The 18,611-nt window shown below is 37.3% G+C and overlaps 1 protein-coding gene across 3 annotated transcripts in view; it reads left to right on the top strand.

The window, feature by feature from the left end:
• Window positions 1–18,611, top strand: part of LOC134749601 (phospholipid phosphatase 3-like) — a 462,302-nt gene that overhangs the window by 133,631 nt on the left and 310,060 nt on the right. For 2 of the 3 annotated variants that reach the window (XM_063684614.1, XM_063684615.1), the window contains exons 3-7: window positions 47–201; window positions 5,238–5,458; window positions 8,138–8,261; window positions 10,309–10,491; window positions 12,856–15,980. In XM_063684614.1, coding sequence (XP_063540684.1) covers window positions 47–201; window positions 5,238–5,458; window positions 8,138–8,261; window positions 10,309–10,491; window positions 12,856–12,981 — 809 coding nt within the window. In that variant the 3' untranslated portion in view covers window positions 12,982–15,980. Of the gene's footprint in view, window positions 1–46; window positions 202–5,237; window positions 5,459–8,137; window positions 8,262–10,308; window positions 10,492–12,855; window positions 15,981–18,611 lie in introns of those variants that run through there. The other variant, XR_010128502.1, reaches the window with a different exon arrangement.

Here is an 18,611-nt window from a genome sequence, read left to right on the forward strand (position 1 = left end):
AGTTTCCTACCAAATGCTATATAATTTCTATTTATCTTGTCCACAGTGGCAGCAGTATGCATCCTTCTAGAAGTGGGCGCGATCCCGAGCCGGCGGAGCGGCTTTATATGCAACGATCCTGCTCTCTCTTACCCGCACGTGGGGGACACGTTCTCCCTCTCACTCGTCGGAGCTGTCACTGTCATCGTGCCTTTTATTATTGTAAGTATACTGTGTCTTTTCATTGTGATATATAGGGTGTCCCTCAGCGAAGACTGATGACTATTATATTATAATATGTATTTGTTTTAATTCCTTAAGTCCCATACGATCTAAATTTCGCTCTTATTTTAAAACGATGAGCTGAAATTACATAAAACTTAATGAACATTATGTAACATATATCTGTCTCAGTGTCAGGACTGTCAGGTGTTTGTTTATTAAATATATTAATAACGGGTCACTCACGTATTTTAAGTCGAAAGACGCTCGACATGTTCCTCGATACGGAGTGAAACATATCGAGCGTTTGTCGGCTTAAAATACGTGAGTTACCCGTTATTAATATATTTAATATGTCTGTGTCTAACGGAAGTTTTGTTTGTTTATTGTAAAAAAATTAAATACATACAACATTAGTTTTGTATGTAAAAACTTCCTCGCTCTATTATCTTTGTATTACAATTCCTAGCAGCGAAAACTAGATAATCTCGATAACTTTAATAAAGAAAATTTAATTAAAATCCATAGAACTTAACTGTAAAAACGGGACCAATCTGTATGTATATACTTACAATCAAAAAAAGAATTTTCAAAATCGGTCCAGAAATGACGGAGTTATGGAGTAACAAACATAAAAAAAAAACATACAACCGAATTGAGAACCTCCTCCTTTGAAATCTTGAAGTCGGTTAAAAATCAGCTTTAATGTTGAGCTCTTAGTTCCAAAGACACCTGTATATTAAAAAAAACACAAATAACAAACTGTTTATTTAAGTAGGTATAATTAAACTTTTGTAACAACTATAATTTAACATTGTAATAGGTAACTTATGCAAAAATAATTTATAACTTTCTTTGTGTACCCCGTGTGGTTGTATGTACGAGTAAGCAACCTGCCCGTGCATACATATACATGGATGAATGAATATAGACACACTTCAAGTTACTGATAAGTTTGTTAATTAATGATAACTTTGTTTTCCGCTTACTGCTCCTACACTAGCTACTGTAGACTAGAAATTATTTAATTAAGGTAGGGCACTCAAGGTCTATTAACACATTGCTTATTATTACATAATTTTTGTATATGACTGTTTGTTGCCTAAATAAAATAAAAAAAAACAAAAGCCTTTATTACCAGACTTCGAAAACGAAACAATAGAAAACAATCAACTTGTAATAAAACGATAACACGACAAACTACTTATCCGATATCCTTTTATATCTGACCACCCGTGAAGGACCTTCGAATGAAAACAATTGAAAATCACTTAAAACACCCTAAAGATTGACCGATGGTTTTCATTTCATCCATTTGATTTTCTACCTTAACACAAATGAAATTGAGTCGATATTTAAAACACGCCACCCTATCTATGATGGTTATTGTAAGTACTTTATAATATGCACTTTATTATTATGGCAATAAGGTAGAAACTTATATGTAACGGTCTGTCACAAATTATAAGCTAACTTCTGTATCGCGTGTCAAACGCACTATTAATTTCTTTCATAAAATTCAATAGGTATAAGATTTTATTTGTAATTGTAATTTTTTTTGCAAACTTATAAAACTTCGAGTACATAAGGTTGTTTTTTGTTACAATTTCCGTAAACAGGAGTTTATCTTTAATCCGACCACATTTCAGTCTCTGAATTAAGTAACAAATCCCCAGTAGCATTTATACGTCAATATGACGTAATAATGCCGTCATTATGACGTCGCTGACGTCATTTTGCTACCTGGGATAACATACATACTTACATATGTAAAATAAAAAGCTAGCAATAATTATCAATATTTAGACGATTTGGGGCATTTTCTATGAAAAGGGACCTTATTGTCGATGGCGCTTACGCCGCACAGCCGCGGGCATTGTAATTATATCGGAGCATCGTTAATAATGGCGCCATCGACAATAAGGTCCCTTTTTATAGAAAATACCACATTTTACGTTCATAAGCGCATTGTAATGTCTTGAATAGTAAACTAACTTTATCTTTATCTTATCTTTACCAATCCTAAAAATTAAAATTTAAACAGTAGAACATAACTATAGTGCTTAGGTAAACAAACCTGTAGTATAAGTAAATGAATTCTAAATAATTTTTAAGAAAAAAAAACCGACTTCAATAGGGGATGCCGCTGAAAGTTCACTTATTGTTGATGGTGCACTCGTAGATTCCAGACAATGAAATGAAAAAGACAGCATCTTTTGCCTATGTAGAAAAGGAGGTAAACCGACCCACTTTTCTAGTAGCATTTCGTTTTTGTAAGGGTCGCAGTTCTAACCTAACCTAACCTACTTTTATGATAGCATTTCGTTTCTGTAAGGGTCACAGCTCTAACCTAACCTAACCTACTTTTCTGATAGCAGTTCTGCTCTGTGAGAAACGCAGTTCAAAAAACATACAACCGAATTGAGAACCTCCTCCTTTGAAATCTTGAAGTCGGTTAAAAAATTGTTGCAATTTGACACAATACCATGTCAATCATTTCGTCTAAATTTTCATGCAAAACATAAAACGTGCGTCATACCATAAGATTAGTATATGTGCTATTTTCAACCAAAAGGGTACTTATTGTCGCTTGTCAGTAAGGCGCTATTTCCATATAGCTTCAATTAGAAATAAACCTTCAATCAATCTTTAAGTAGTATGGCTCCATCGATACTGTTGATGATTTCGCCAACGTCAAAGTGGGATCCACGTGGGATCGAATTAATATTTCTTGATTTTCTTCTGCCAGTGTACGGTAAATAAAATTATGGGCCTCTAGGGCTCTAGCCAGACACGGTTAGAGGTAGAAATACCAAATGCTCTTAGAGCACGATGTTGTTCGGTAGTTCGTTGTTGTTGTCTCGTAAAACCGATAGCTGGATTTTACGAGAAGCACGTGGACTACCGGCCGTTGACACCAAAATGGTGGTTAAACACGCTTTGAGATTAATTCTCCATTCACTGCACACTACCAAATTATATTACTGTATAATAAAGCTATCGATATTACACTTTAAACAATTTTAATGAGCAACAAACAAAGGAATTAATCACGAGGCTACTATCAAGATGGCGTTCGAACCGGAAGTCGAAATAAACCTTATCAACAAGCGACAATGTGGTACCTTTTGGTTGATAACGTCACATATGTTATCGTCATACGTCCAAACATGTATCCTTAATTTTAAACCACACTAATTATGGTTTAACCATTTGCAAAATATGAAAAATTATGCGAGTATTCAAATTCGGTTTTTGCAAATTTTAATTATTATCGATTACTTTAAGGAGCCTGTTTGAGAAATATACAACTCTGAATATGTAATTTATTATAATAATAATAGCTTGAAAATTTACATGGTTCAGATATTAGTACGGCAATTATTCATACAAACTTAAAACATGCAATAATTACTTATTGTTTTTAATTGTAAGCCGATTTCAATTGAAAGAAAAATTACGCAAACAGCAAAATACGCAGCAGCATACCACATTCAATATTAAATAATGTTTAGGTTTCCGTACCCAAAGGGTAAAAACGGGACCCTATTACTAAGACTCCGCTGTCCGTCTGTCCGTCTGTCTGTCTGTCACCAGGCTGTATCTCATTAACCGTGATAGCTAGACAATTGAAATTTTCACAGATGATGTATTTCTGTTGCCGCTATAACAACAAATACTAAAAAGTATGGAACCCTCGGTGTGCGAGTCCGACTCGCACTTGGCCGGTTTTTTTTTAAATTGTAAGCCGATTTCAATTGAAAGAAAAATTACGCAAACAGCCAATGTAGCATACCACATTAAATATTAAATGATTTTTGCAACTAAGAATATCTAACTGTAACCGACCAGGAAAACACCAAAATTAATTCTATAATCGTGGTTCCGGCTAAATTTTAGTATAAACAAGAAACAAAGTTCAATATACATAAATGTAATAATTATAATTATACACTGATTTAAACTTTCACGATTTTTACTCATTATTATTTATCTCCACGGGACTTAATCGCGTAAAATAGTTTCAAATTTACCTCCGACGTTTCGAGGACGGCGTTGTCCCCGTGGTCTCGGAGGTTTGAAACTATTTTACGCGATTAAGTCCCGTGGAGATAAATAATAATTATAATTATGTTATAAATAAACTGTGATCCAGTAACCTAAGGGATAATATGTGGTATTTTCTATACAAAGGGACCTTATTGTCGATGGCGCTTACGCTATTATTAACGATGCTCCGATATAAATACAATGCCGCGCGGCGCTGTGCGGCGTAAGCGCCATCGACAATAAGGTCCCTTTTCATATAAAATGCCCCATAGTATGCATAGTCACTGCCAAGTCGTTGCAAACTTAGCGTGGTCGGAGTCTAACGTAATTCTAAGTAAAATGATTAGTGAACAAAATAATTAAGTAGAATTTCATAATTGAATATAGTTAAACGAAAGAGGTATGTCAGGATCGTAGCAAGTGGAAATCCGTGGTCTCTGCCTACCCCTCCGGGAAATAGGCGTGATTATATGTATGTATGTAATTTCTAACAAGTTTAAAGATCTATATACCTGGGGCCCTATTCGAGATGCACAACTGTCAGTTTCGGCTTCAACATCAGTTCAACAGTGGAATGAATCATTTGTTTATCAACTGTGGAAAGTATCATTTGGTACAACCAAAACTCATTCATTGAAAAAATTATGCAACAAAAATCAACTTTGTTTTCTTACTACTATACGGTTTAAAATGGCTCTGAACTCTGCGTGGTTCGGTTTGGTTTCGTTGTCACCTAACTGTGGATTGCTAATGTCAAATTTACCTATTCGACAACACACGATTTCTTCCATTCAACTGAAGTTCAACACGAAACGTCACTTAACGCATGTCGAATACCGCTCCTGGTCAAATGTATAAATACGGCCAATCACACTAGACGTCACCATGGTGAAAAGTGAATTCACAAACCTTTTTCAATCACACAATTCTAATTTACCCGTCTTAAAAACTCGGGCTCTTCTCACCCCGCTTTTACTTTGTTCCAGCTATGGGCAGTAGAAACCTCCCTACACCGAGACGACGAATACTCCCTCAAGAAGAGTAGACTATCCACCAGTGCGAAAACCGCCGCCCTCATCTACAAAGACTACATATACGGCGCCGTGTTCAATCTGATCATCTTGGAGGTGATCAAGTGTGTAGTCGGATCTCCCCGGCCGACGTTCTTCGAGTTGTGCAAGCCGGACAAATTGGAGACTTGTGAGGGGTAAGAATGAATTGGAAATGGGGCGAGAATGTACACAGTAAAAAAATTGCTACAGGTTGTTTAGTCTGGGTATTTAATTTAAGATTTTGTCAACCAGGAAACCAGTTACATATTCTTTTCAAACATTTTCAAACTATTAAATTTTATTTTTCAAAATGTTATTAAAAAATCTCGCCAGGCACTATCAGTTATAATGACTGAATGAAAAATAATAGTGATAAATGATAATACTATTTTATTGACAAAGTAGACTGAAATTATATAAAACAATATGAAAATTAAAATGAAACTTAGGAATGACAATAAAGCATGTAATTCTTATTTTTAGTAGCTGTACTGAAAAAAAAAACCTATTTAAAACAATTAAAGCTTGAGTAAACTCAACAATCTCAACATGATGATTTAACTCTAGTAAAAGTTCCAATAACTTTGTATAGGTACATATTAGAATATTTAGATCGCCCTACATTCCCTTTCTGCAAAATTTGATAATAGCTGCCCTTTGGCCTATAGATTCGACCAGATGTTGATATGTCAGCATGTTAACTTACTGGCACAGTTCGACTAAGTATATGCTGACCTGTGATGCCCAATTACTACTATTATAAATGCGAAATTAACTCTTTCGTCACGTTTAAACCATATTCAACCGATTTAGTACCAACCGATAGTTTGAGGCCCGGGAAAGGACATAGGATAGTTTTTGTCAATCATCATCCCACGCAAACGAAGTCGCGAACAGAAGCTATTATTATTACAATAGGCAGGTGCTAATGGATTGTTTCCGATTGTTCCCAAAAACATGTTAAAATCTTATAAAGAAAATGTATATTTGGATAATAGTGACGGAAGTAAGAAGTAGTGCCTCGACCGGGCTATGATCAAAATATACTTATTCTCGTGTAAGCAGACAAGTATTTACAGATACGTTTAATATTTTGATAGTGAATAAAAATAAATAAAACTTAAACGCCATTACGCGCGAATACGAGTAGGTATATTCAGATTAAACTGGTCAATATAAATAATACGCGCGCAGCTCCATTTGTCACGCGCGACTTTTAGTATGGGGGTAATTTCGAACGCTACATAATTTTAAAAAATGGCAAATATCTACTAAACTAGGAGCACTATAACAACATTAAGGAAGTAGCCATGGTAAGCGTTGCAGTATCGTGAGTGCTGCTAAAGTATAAAGTGCTTCTGGTTTTATAGATATTTGCCATATTGAAAAGTATTTCGCTTTCAGTTACCTGCATCACCTGAATGCACGTTACTATTTAGTGTGGTGTCGTGCGCGACGAGTCATACTTGGCAGTCTGATTTTAGCATCATTGTTAATCAACAAAAAAAGAATAAAAGTTCTCCTTTTTTCTGAATTCAAAACGGCATGCAGGAAACAATCTCGAACGAGATTAGGTTCTTGATAAGCCAACGTAGCAATCTGTAACCTACTTCTAATCTTTTACAGTCGTAAAATTAATGTAATGCAGTTAAAATTAATGTAAAACAATATGCAAACTCAAGCAAAACGTAATAATAACAAATTAGTGTTTTCATATCTTAGGGAAACCCCACACTAGCGTTTTTGAGCATCAGCACAGAATAAGTAATACTCACAGACTACAAAGAACATACACCGCCCCACCCCGACTCGAATTACCGCTCGGCTCGCGACAGAAATCTGGCGGACTTCTGGCGTACTCTCAGTACTATTTTAACTTTTTAAGCAACTTACTCACATTATGACGCATGTCACGTGTACGGACGTGTTGTTCACACGTAGAAACGCGAGTGATTTTTAATGTATAGCGTGTCCGCCCTGTGGCGTCGGCGTCTAGTCAACGCTATGAAAAATGGCGTCGCTGCGCAGTTGCGCCAACGTTGCGTAGGAGCAGCCATAGAGTTGGCTAGACGCCGACGTGTTGGAGACGCAAGTGTGGGGCGGCCCTTAAGGTTTATTGTTATTGCTTACTTATTATAATATTTCCTAATTATTTCATCATTTCGTAAGATTGCATAGGCCCCGACCAAGAATCTTCAGAACATGCGGTTATGCATACCCTTATCCAATGAGGGCTACCGTTTTTGTGCTCACCAGTTGGCGCCACTGTAGATGTAGGTCCAGAAAAACAGATCTCAAAATTCTTCTATGCTTATTGTTATAAAATCGATAAGTTCTAATATACACAAAGGTATTTTAACGTCTAAATGTGCCACTTTTTTCAACCTGTTTAATTTCGCATATATTTTAGTTGGCACTCTTTTTAAACCACTAACATTTATTGAGCTATATCTATTGTTTACCATGATTAATCAAAGATGGACAAAGATTTACCGAAATTATGAAAAAGGAGTAAAAATTCCCGATAAAAAAGCTTGAAACTTCCCAAACTTCTATGCATTTGACATTTTGAAAGACCTCCATCTACACTAGCGCAACTAGCGGCGAAATTAAACGCGGCAGCCCTCATTCCGAGTTTAACCGTCGTAAAACCTTGTTGGGGGCCTTCTTGAATTCAAAGAAGTAAATAGAACAGAAATAGAGATGTGAAGCCGAAATGGTCTCCACTCAGCAAAGCAGGCACGACTAGCGTGGTCAACGGCGCTGGTTTTCTGGGGAGCCAGCAAATCAGACTCACTCAGGAGATCAGAAATTAAATGTAACTTTTTGCGCAGGTCGACATACGTGACCCAATATAAGTGCACGTCGGACTACTCCCAGTACCTGCGAATCGACGCTATCCGAAGTTTCCCGTCGGGACACTCTTCTCTCTCTGTCTACTGCGGACTCTTTCTAGCGGTAAGTACATTTTATCAGCTTCGGTTACATAATTCTAGCAATTTAAGAAGTAAATGGAAATAATAATAAATTAATAATAAAATAGACATCCCTTATCTAATTTTGCAACGATCTTGAGACATGATTATGTTAGGTATTTCAAATTATGTGTTTCTTCTAACCCCATCTTTGTCTAGCAACTAGACAAACTAGACAAACTTAAGCCGCTTGTCATGAATGGTAAAACTATTCCGTTCTCAACAGAGGTCAAATATCTGGGGGTAACACTGGACCAGAAACTGACCTGGAACAAGCATGTGGACGGAACTATACAAAAGGCTAGATCAGCCTTGGCAATATGCTGTCGTTTAGCAGGCAACCGATGGGGTCTAAAACCCAAGATTGCCTTGTGGCTGTACACGGCTATAGTGAGGCCGATAGTGTCTTACGCCTCCGTAGCATGGTACAGGAAAACGACGCAGAAGGCAACAGTGACGAGGCTTGGCAGCCTGCAAAGAACTGCCTGTGTCATCGTCACTGGAGCCATGTCATCCTCCCCGACGGCAGCCCTAGAGGCCATACTAAATCTACCGCCCCTTCACCTGCATCTGGAATTGGAGGCGAGATCTAGTATGCTTAGAATAGCGGGCGCGAGGAGAGGTAATTGGTTATCGCAAACTCTGAGACTGTTTAAGGAATCAGTGTACGATATTCCTGTTCTTGGGATGCCGTCCGACACTATGGCACCCAAATTTTGTCCACTCAAACTCTACTCAGTGGAACTCCCCAAAAGGGAGGACTGGTCAAACAGTCAAATTAAGTGGAAAGAAGGAAGCCTGAGGTGGTACACTGATGGCTCCAAATCCGGATCTGAAGTAGGCTGCGGAGTATATGGTGAAGCGCCCAGGAAAAGCATCAGCTTAAACCTAGGGCGTTTTTGCTCTATATTCCAGGCAGAGGTATACGCCATTATTGAATGTGCGTCAATGAATCTGCAAAGCAACTACGGCAACCATACTATCTATATCCATTCGGATAGCCAGGCGGCACTCTTAGCCCTAACCTCTGATGTCACCACATCGAGGCTGGTTGAGAACTGCAGGCAATTATTGAACAACCTTGGAGCCAGGAACAAGGTTGTTCTACGTTGGGTCCCGGGGCATGCGGGTATCGTTGGAAACGAAAAGGCCGACGAACTCGCGCGAGCAGGGGCTAAGGGGAAGAACTACAGTCCTGAGCCGTTTTGTGGGATTCCCAGAAGCCTAACGCGGCTCACCCTAAAGACCTACTGTCACTACAAAACCATTCAACTCTGGAGGGAGAAACCAGGGTTGAACCATTCCAAAGCGCTTATCAAGGCCTTCAGCAAAAAGGCGTCTTCGAGCGCCTTGGCGCTGCCTAGGAACCAACTGCGCAACTTGGTCAGGGTGCTTACCGGGCACTGCGGCCTAAATAAGCACATGCACACTATGGGGAAACGTGACATGGGGCGGTGCAGACTCTGTATGGAGGCAGAGGAGACGCCCCTACACATCCTCACAGAGTGCCCCTGCCTAATGCGCACTCGTGACTTGATCCTGGGTGGACATATATTGCGCCCGGAGGAGTTAAAGTCTCTCGAAACCAAAAAGATCCTGCAGCTGTTTGAAGTTGCAGGTTTGGATCGAGAGTTGTAGTAGGTGGCGATCACAATAGATCAGAGATGGTCGCAGTGATACATAGGCTCTGGAGCCTTACATAGCCCCTAGAAAAAGAAGAAGAAGAAGAAGAACCCCATCTTGCTATTATAAATCGTGACAAAAACGTGAGATTCCTATACCCTGAAGTATTGTACTTTTTAGAACGGATGGCCAACATAATAATCTTATTTGATAACTGAGGTAACTGAATCCAATCACCGCGAAGGGTATTTATTTATCTACCTTTTGTAAGTGTAAGTGGAACATGTGTACAAGCTCGAGAGTAAAAGGGACGAAAGAGCTTGTAGATGGAGAGACTTACCTGATAGACGGTATTCCCCTCATTGATATTAGTTTATGGCAATCCTAAAATTCTTTCTTATTTACAGTGGTACCTCCAACGCCGTGCGTTCAGCTGGCACAGTCGCTCCGTGCTGATCGTGCCACTGGTACAAGCTGTGTGCCTGGGTTACGCCGCTGTGTGCTCTTTAACAAGGGTATCGGACCATAGACATCACTGGTATGATGTGCTAGCTGGTGCCAGTATGGGGTTACTCAGCGCTTTGTACACGGTAAGTCATCTTCTCAAATATCCTATGTACCGTAAACTGGGGTTACTTTGATTCGTGGGGTAACATTGATCATCGATTTTTAAATTACAAGGAATTCCTTTCTGAACGCGTTCATCATCTATTTCGGTTAAGCATGCCAACCACATCATGAAATGTTTAAGTTCGCGTTTACAGATATACTTCCTATTCCTTAAAAATCGATGATTAATGTTACCCCGCGAATCAAAGTAACCCCATTTTACGGTAATAGAAACTCTGGTAGCTTTAAAGTAAGTAGTTCTAATTATAAATTGACGTCCTGGCTACGGAGGAGACAATCCCCTCCGTATTACCAAAGATAGATATAACTCCGTAATAGATGGATACAGTCTAAGGAAAAAACGTGCCTCGAAAATCACGAAAATATGATTCTCGTTCAGAGGGCGCTACTAGTTTTGGCCTACAGTCGTATAGATGGCGTTGACGGTTTCGTTTGTTATTTAACAATTTTAAAGCATATCAGTGAAAGAACATGGGTCAAAATCATAAAAATAATTTATGCAAATAAAAAAAATCATTTATCTATATTTAAATACATTCTATCGTATTTTTATAAATCTTCATTTTTAGTTTTAAAGTGTGTCGACAGATGGCAGTGAATTTACTGGGGCTACAAAATTTACTATGACAGTACCGCTCTAGTATAAGTTACTCTATGGTATTACCCAATTAGCATAAAGGTTTTCTGTGTTGCAAATTGCCGTGTAATAGTCTAATTGCACCTGCCCTGGACCTGCAGTTTAAATTTTAGATGAGATGAGAATATTTCCTCCCTAATTTCACACAAGTTCGCTCATATTGCGTAGATACAAAACTTTTTTCTATCGGCTATTACCGATTCCGCGGCGATAGGTGAGAGGAGACCCTAAATTAGATGCTCTTCGGCTTCTGAATAGGGTTTAAAATATGTATGTATATCTGGCTTTAGCTTCCCTTTTCAGGGTTCCGTACCTAAAGGGTAAAAACGTGACCCTATTACTAATACTCCACTGTCCGTCTTTCTGTCACCACGCAGTATCTCATGAACCTTGATAGCTAGACAGTTGACATTTTCATAGATGATGCTGTATTTCTGTTACCGCTATAGTAATACTAAAAGGTATGGAACCCTCGGTGGGAGAGTCCTACTCGCACTTGTCTAAGTTTTCTCCAGCAGATATTAACCCTCAATTTACGGTACTATATTATATTATCATCTACGGTAGTATTACTTACATTAGTAGGTACATTAACTTGCAAAATTAAGCCTGCAGAATAAAACTCGAAATGTTCCTAGAACTGACGTTTCTAAGCACGATCTTGTATTAGCGCAAATTATGGCTAATACCTGAACACACGACTCGAGATTGTAGAGAACCGTTTTGTAACTTGTACTTTAAGTGTTATAGTTGGGTTTCTAAGTAATTTACCTACCACTTTATTAATAAGACTTAGCAAATCTTTGTTAAATTTTGTCCCTTTCTAACAAACACGAATGTCAAAATGACAGATAAGAACACACGATTATCAAGGGCTTGCTAGACTTGACAAGTATTTATGAATAACGCCATTAATTTGTTACAGTTGGAAAGTGATAAAAATCTTTGCCCAGGACAGTGTAGTGATATCCATACTAATATTATAAATGCGGAAGTGTGTCTGTCTGTCTGTCTGTTACCTCTTCACGCTTAAACCGCTGAAATTTTACACAGGGTAGTTTTTATCCCAGATATCATCCTTTAAGGGGGTGGAAGTTTGTATGAGAAATCGATAAAAAGCAGATTGGATAAAAAATAAGCTACCCAAATTACTACGAAGTCGCAAGCAAAAGCTAGTAATCTATAAATTAATGTGGTGTATGATAGAAAAAGACAAATTTATAATAAATGTTTAGTTAATTATATAGGCATCTATCTAAGATGATGAAATTACAAAATAAAACTATGATATCGGATTATATCGCGTATATTGAATTTATAATACATCCCGACGTTTCGAACCCTTTACAGCGTTACGCGATATAATCCGTTTTCATAGTTTTATTTCATGAGTAACTATCGCGGTAACCGAAAACAATATTATCATGAAATTAACAATCCAATATTTAGGGTTCTTGCTAAATTGGAAATTCAATTGCGTAAGTATTTAACAATCAATTTAGCTAAGACCCTAAATGACGCAACAATCACGGAGCGTGATGGTACGTTGCCAATCCAACTGAGCTTTCGGCTCAAGTTTCAGTCAAACTGCTGCTACGGAGTACAGTAATTTCATTAATGGCGGCCCCACCGTGACAATTCTGTACGAAATAGGTACATTAGGTACTAAACATTATTCTTCTTTCAGGTACTAGTACTTTGCAAGAACTTCTCCCAACCAACCGTCGTCAGCACCAGCGACATCTCCAGCAGCGACGGAACCCACCACAACCCTGACACCAAGCTCCTGCCGAATCGGGTCATGATGCCCTAGCCCCAGGCTGTGTAAGCATGCCAAACGTGTGCCAGTGCCCTACCGTGCCCTATCGTGCCCCGAGACTGTGCACGCTTGCAATGGACTATCTCACCCCGGCTGGGGTGTGAACATTAGTGAATATGTACAACATGATAATTAGTGTGGAAGAGTGTTCGGAAAACTGACGTGTAGCAATTTGAGTGTTAGTGTTAAAAGCGTACAGTACAAATAAAAGTAAATTTCTTAAGTGAGATTTAGTATTTGGGAATTAGTAAAGGACACTTTTATCTAATTTGTTTAATCATGACCATGATGACCATGCAAACTATTATAAATAAAAAAAGAAAATATGTAAGAATTTCTTCATATAAATAAACAGATGACATACTTTCAATCAATGATAATACACAACGAAAGAATGATTATTTTAAATTCATTCTAAATGAATCTTAGTGACTTGAGTGATTTTATGAAAGAATTGCAAAATATTAAAATAAAAGAGCAAATATAAGTTTTGTATTTGTGACTGTTGGTAGACCATAACTACATAATTGTAATTTGTAATCATTTGCATTTAACACAAATTGTGTTTGCTTAAAACATTATTTTCTTAATCACAAGTTATTTAAAGTTCTGACGAGATATCTATAATAGTTACTTATCTTTATGTAGAACTTTTGAGCTGATGTACATAGATAATTTGTATCATTCAAAAGCAATAAATGTAGTAAATATCTTTGAACTTTTTGACATTAATTATTTCTTAAAGTCGAAAAGCACAAATAAAGATGACTATATTAATTCATTTAAAACGTCATGCCTAAATTGTCTAACCTCATTACTTTTTTTTTTTCAAAAAAAACAAACACTTGAGGCTTTACGACTAACTAAATAAGAATGACAGAAAAAAATACATTTACGTTTAATGAACGTGTCATTACGAGAACTGTGCCTCTAGCTTAGATAATCTTGTTATTTTGTGTGTATGTTAGTAAAATTATGAAAAAAAAACGAACAAAGTCGAAAAAGTATGTAATAGGTATGCATCTGATTATATTATATCGTGAGATTATATAAGACTTCGCTCTGTTTTTATCTTACAATGCGTACTTTTACCATTACGTGGGACTATTTTCAATTCAAAAAATCATAAGTTGAGTTTATACTTTACCTGAATAAATATGAAACACGTATGTATCTTATAATGATTAAATGAGCATATAAAGATGTAAAATTGGGTCTCTAATGATTTTTAAAGATCAAAGTAGCCCCAGGAGTTCGAACTAACCCCTCGCAAAGACGTAATGTAAAAGGTCTTCTAGTAATCAGTTAGATAAGTGGTCGTAAAGATTACATTTAATACAGATTACATTAATACCAGTGATGTTTCGTTTAGGTAAATAATAAAAATATAAATCATTAGAAATAAGATATCTGACAGCATCCATATTGTTTCATAGAATTATATATAAAATCCTGTTAAAAAACCATTTGGTGTTAAAATTTGTCTCGATAAATGTTAGAAGGCATTCATGGTAAAAATGATAAAATTCGCAAAAAAAAATGTACCGAAAACATTGTAAAAACTATTTATATCTAAATCGTTGTTTAGAAAAACACAAGCTAGCTCTCCTATCACTGCTATACGTTGACGCTTCAAAGCAATAGTGATAGATTTCTGTAAGCAACCGTCTACTTATATTAATTTATTAATTATATTTAATTGTTTAACAGACAGTATTTACTGTACAGTACCTGTCTAGTCGTAAGATTAAAAAATCGTACCCACCTAGAGTTAATTAGTTACACATAATTATGTCTTGCGTTTATGAAGTCAAAGTTAAAAATATCTACACTTATGATAGATATCTTCGAAGAATAAAGATTTACCAGAATTTAATATAGTTATATTAACACAGTTGTGTTCATTTAGTTTCGTGCTAAAGTGTATATATTTTTGACCTTAATTTCTTATAAATTAATAAGTCAAGACTATTTAGAATTCTTTTCGTAGTGGTAATACATTCAGTTGTGAAAACCAATGCACAAAACGAAATAACAAGACATATTCAATATATTAAAAACGGGTCACCGTCGAAAAACGCTCAATATATTTCACTACGTACCGAGGAGTGTCGTCAGGATCTCGCGTTGGTGGACCGGCGCAGAATAGGATATATTGAATATGTCGGTGTCTCACGGAAGTTTTGTTATTAAAATTGTTATTTATTAGAAATTACAAGTATGTTAAAATAATTGCCTTAAAGAGTTTATGTTACAATCGAAATAAGATTGGTAGTATAGTATTATATAATATGTGGATTGGTATCCTTATTCATATCGTTGCGTGGGGCTATTCAAAACACCTGAATCTATTCAAAAGCAAAGTGAATATAAAAATACGAGGTTTATTTTGTATCATAACAATGGTTATGATACAAAATAAACTATTATTATTATAAATGATTTGTTACATTACGATAGGCACTGTAAAATAGTTTGACTGTATTCCAGACAGCCCCACCACTCTGTTTATATACCGTCAAGAGGGGTGAATAGAGATGGCTGGGGTGAATAGGGACAAAACTGAAAATGTAATTTACCTGATAATTTCTTAATAAATATCACAACACAAAATCTATATCATTCGATTGAAAATAATAGTAGATTTTGTATGATACAATTTGTGTGGGTAGTTAGGAATTGTCAGGAACCAAGAATTGACATTCCTGAATTGTCAGGTAAATCACATTTTAAATTTTGTCCCTATTCATCCCACCCATCCGTATTAACCCCGGTTGACGGTACCTATTTGATATTTTGTTATGTATTACCACTACGATAAAACGAGATCATTGTCTTGACACTGTTATATTTTTATTTATTTTAAATATTGACATTCTGACATTCCCGGCATTTAAATGGAGATTAGTTTAGAATATTTTTTAATTTTGTAAATATTAGTTTTAAGCGTAGAATGTGTTTGATCGTATGCTGTCTTTGAGTAATTAGACAATCTTTATTATAACAATTGTTTTACTTATCCTTTATCCCACGTACGAGTCTCCTTAATAAACAACATGAATACTTCTCTTGCCCGAAACTCCTCGCTTCGGGCAAACTCGGCTCCGTTCGGCTCAGCATTGCTCCGAGCAATTATTAGGGTTGGCACAACTTGACGTCCCTATTAGTAAACCATAGAGTAACTTATACATACTGTACCTTTAACTGATTTTTGACAAGTTTTCAGAGATAATAAAATATGACATTGATCCATCAAGGCGGTTTGTTTACAGTATGGATGGATTGGATGGTATAGAAAGGACGCCAATCTCTTATGGCAGAATTTTTGCAAGTGACCGCTTTCAGCTTTAAATAATAGTTCCTAATCTCTCCGGTGGCGCTAGTTAGGCTCTGGGACATGAGTATAACATGAACCATATAAGGCAACAAATAACCCGACCAAATTACGTAGGTTGTTTTTGGTAGTATTTCGGTGTATGGTGGCGCCGCCTAATTACTGTTTTTTGATGGACACTTTTCATGCATAGAGATTTGGTTCCTTTATATAGTCTCCATGGTTTACAGAGGACCTACCGGGATCTGGGCGAATCTGAAATTTCGCCATCTGCCTCTTTATCGCTCGAATATACAAGTGACAGAAATGTTAGATAACGAAATTTCGATTTTCTTGTTTCGCGATAGACCCTCAGATTGTGGTAGTGGCGCCCCCTTCGCAGAGTTTCGCGTAATATTCCTATTTATAATTAATAATAAAGATAATCGTAAAAATCTTGGTTTAAAGATGCTTGTCTGTCAATGTCACTGACAGTGACAGTTGACATGCATCTGGCAATACGTCTAACCTGTGTGAGACGGTGGACGTGTCAAGTGAATGCGTTGAAACTAAGCTGTTTGCTGTAACTTAGATCATACTTACTGAAAACGTGAATGTAGAAAATATGCCAAGTTCTCAAATCCAACTAGGGAACAAATCAAAATATTTTATGAAATATTTTTTTGATTTGTGTTTTTTGAGTAGTCACACTACTATATATTATACATTTATAAAAGGAATAACAAAACATTTGTGGTATTAAAAACGAACTTATCTATAAAATAAATCTAAATTAAAACTAAAAACTAATAACTAAATAAAACTAAAATACGTCTAGAAAATGAGGCCCCTTTGGCAAGGTGCCGAGGGAGCTGGCAGCATTTCCGATGCTAATACGTTGCGCGAGAAAGCTGCCAGCTTTTCGGTCGCCGGTGAAGTTGATTGGTCTTTTAAAATATAAACTACAAACTGAAATACAGGATGGGCCAATGAAAAATGCATTAAAAAAAATTCAATAAATAATAATAAATAATATTTTATTAATCGGAGGCTCTGCGCTCGAAGTTGTTGACGATTATGTATACCTAGGACAAACAGTCCAGTTAGGTAGGTCCAACTTCGAGAAAGAGGTCACTCGTCGAATCCGACTCGGTTGGGCAGCGTTCGGAAAGCTCCACAGTATATTTTCGTCCAAATTGCCGCAGTGTCTTAAGTCAAAAGTCTTTGACCAGTGTGTGTGTTGCCAGTGATGACATACGGATCTGAGACGTGGGCGCTAACAATGGGCCTCATAAGAAGGCTCAAGGTCACGCAAAGGGCAATGGAGAGGGCTATGCTCGGGGTTTCTCTGCGTGATAGAGTCAGAAATGATGATATCCGCAGTAGAACTAGGGTCACTGACATAGCTCGCAGAATTGCAAACCTTAAGTGGCAGTGGGCGGGGCACATTGCTCGCAGAACTGATGGCCGGTGGGGCCGGAAGGTTCTGGAGTGGCGTCCGCGTACCGGAAGACGAACTGCCGGTAGGCCTCCAACAAGATGGAGCGACGACCTGGTGAAGGTCGCGGGAATTCGGTGGTTGCGAGCGGCACAGGATCGGTCGGAGTGGCGAGCCTTGGGGGAGGCCTATGTCCAGCAGTGGACATCTATCGGCTGACATGATGATGATGATGATGATGAATATTTTTATAATTAGAATTTGGGATAAAGAAATAAATTTTACGTTTTAAAAATTAAATCATCAAGATGTCGTCGTAAAGTTGTTCTGGACAACCCCAAAGCCGTAGCTCGTTTACGCGTTGAGTTCCTTGCATCCGCTCTCACAGACGCTCTCACCCGTTCGATGTTTTCATTAGTAGGTACGCGCAGACCGTGCACGTCCTTGGCGTCGAGATTTTAGTGTCGATCCAGTAGCCTCAAATCTAACTATCCATTGTTTGATTAAATTTGTGCTTGGACACTCACGGATATTGCTTAATCCAAACTTAAGTCGAAAACGCCGACGAACAGTCACATAAGAACGATTGTTTTCAAAAAAGGCTTCAATACAAAACGCTCGCTGCTCCCCCGTGTAAGGCACCGTTTTGAATAAAAAATTCTTTTTTTATTTTATTAAATGACATTTTTCTCAATTGCTTATATTTCACAAATAACGAAAGAGGTCGAGGTGATAAGTTAATTTATCACTGGCCCACCCTGTAGATAACATACACTAAAGAAAAAGTGACCAAGTCCACCGGTGGCCGAGGCGGGAATCGAACCCGCGTCGTCAGCTTACGCGGCTAACGTCCTTAACTTCCGTAACGTGGTT

The sequence above is a fragment of the Cydia strobilella genome, chromosome 18, assembly GCF_947568885.1.
Source record: "Cydia strobilella chromosome 18, ilCydStro3.1, whole genome shotgun sequence".
Lineage (NCBI taxonomy): Eukaryota > Metazoa > Arthropoda > Insecta > Lepidoptera > Tortricidae > Cydia > Cydia strobilella.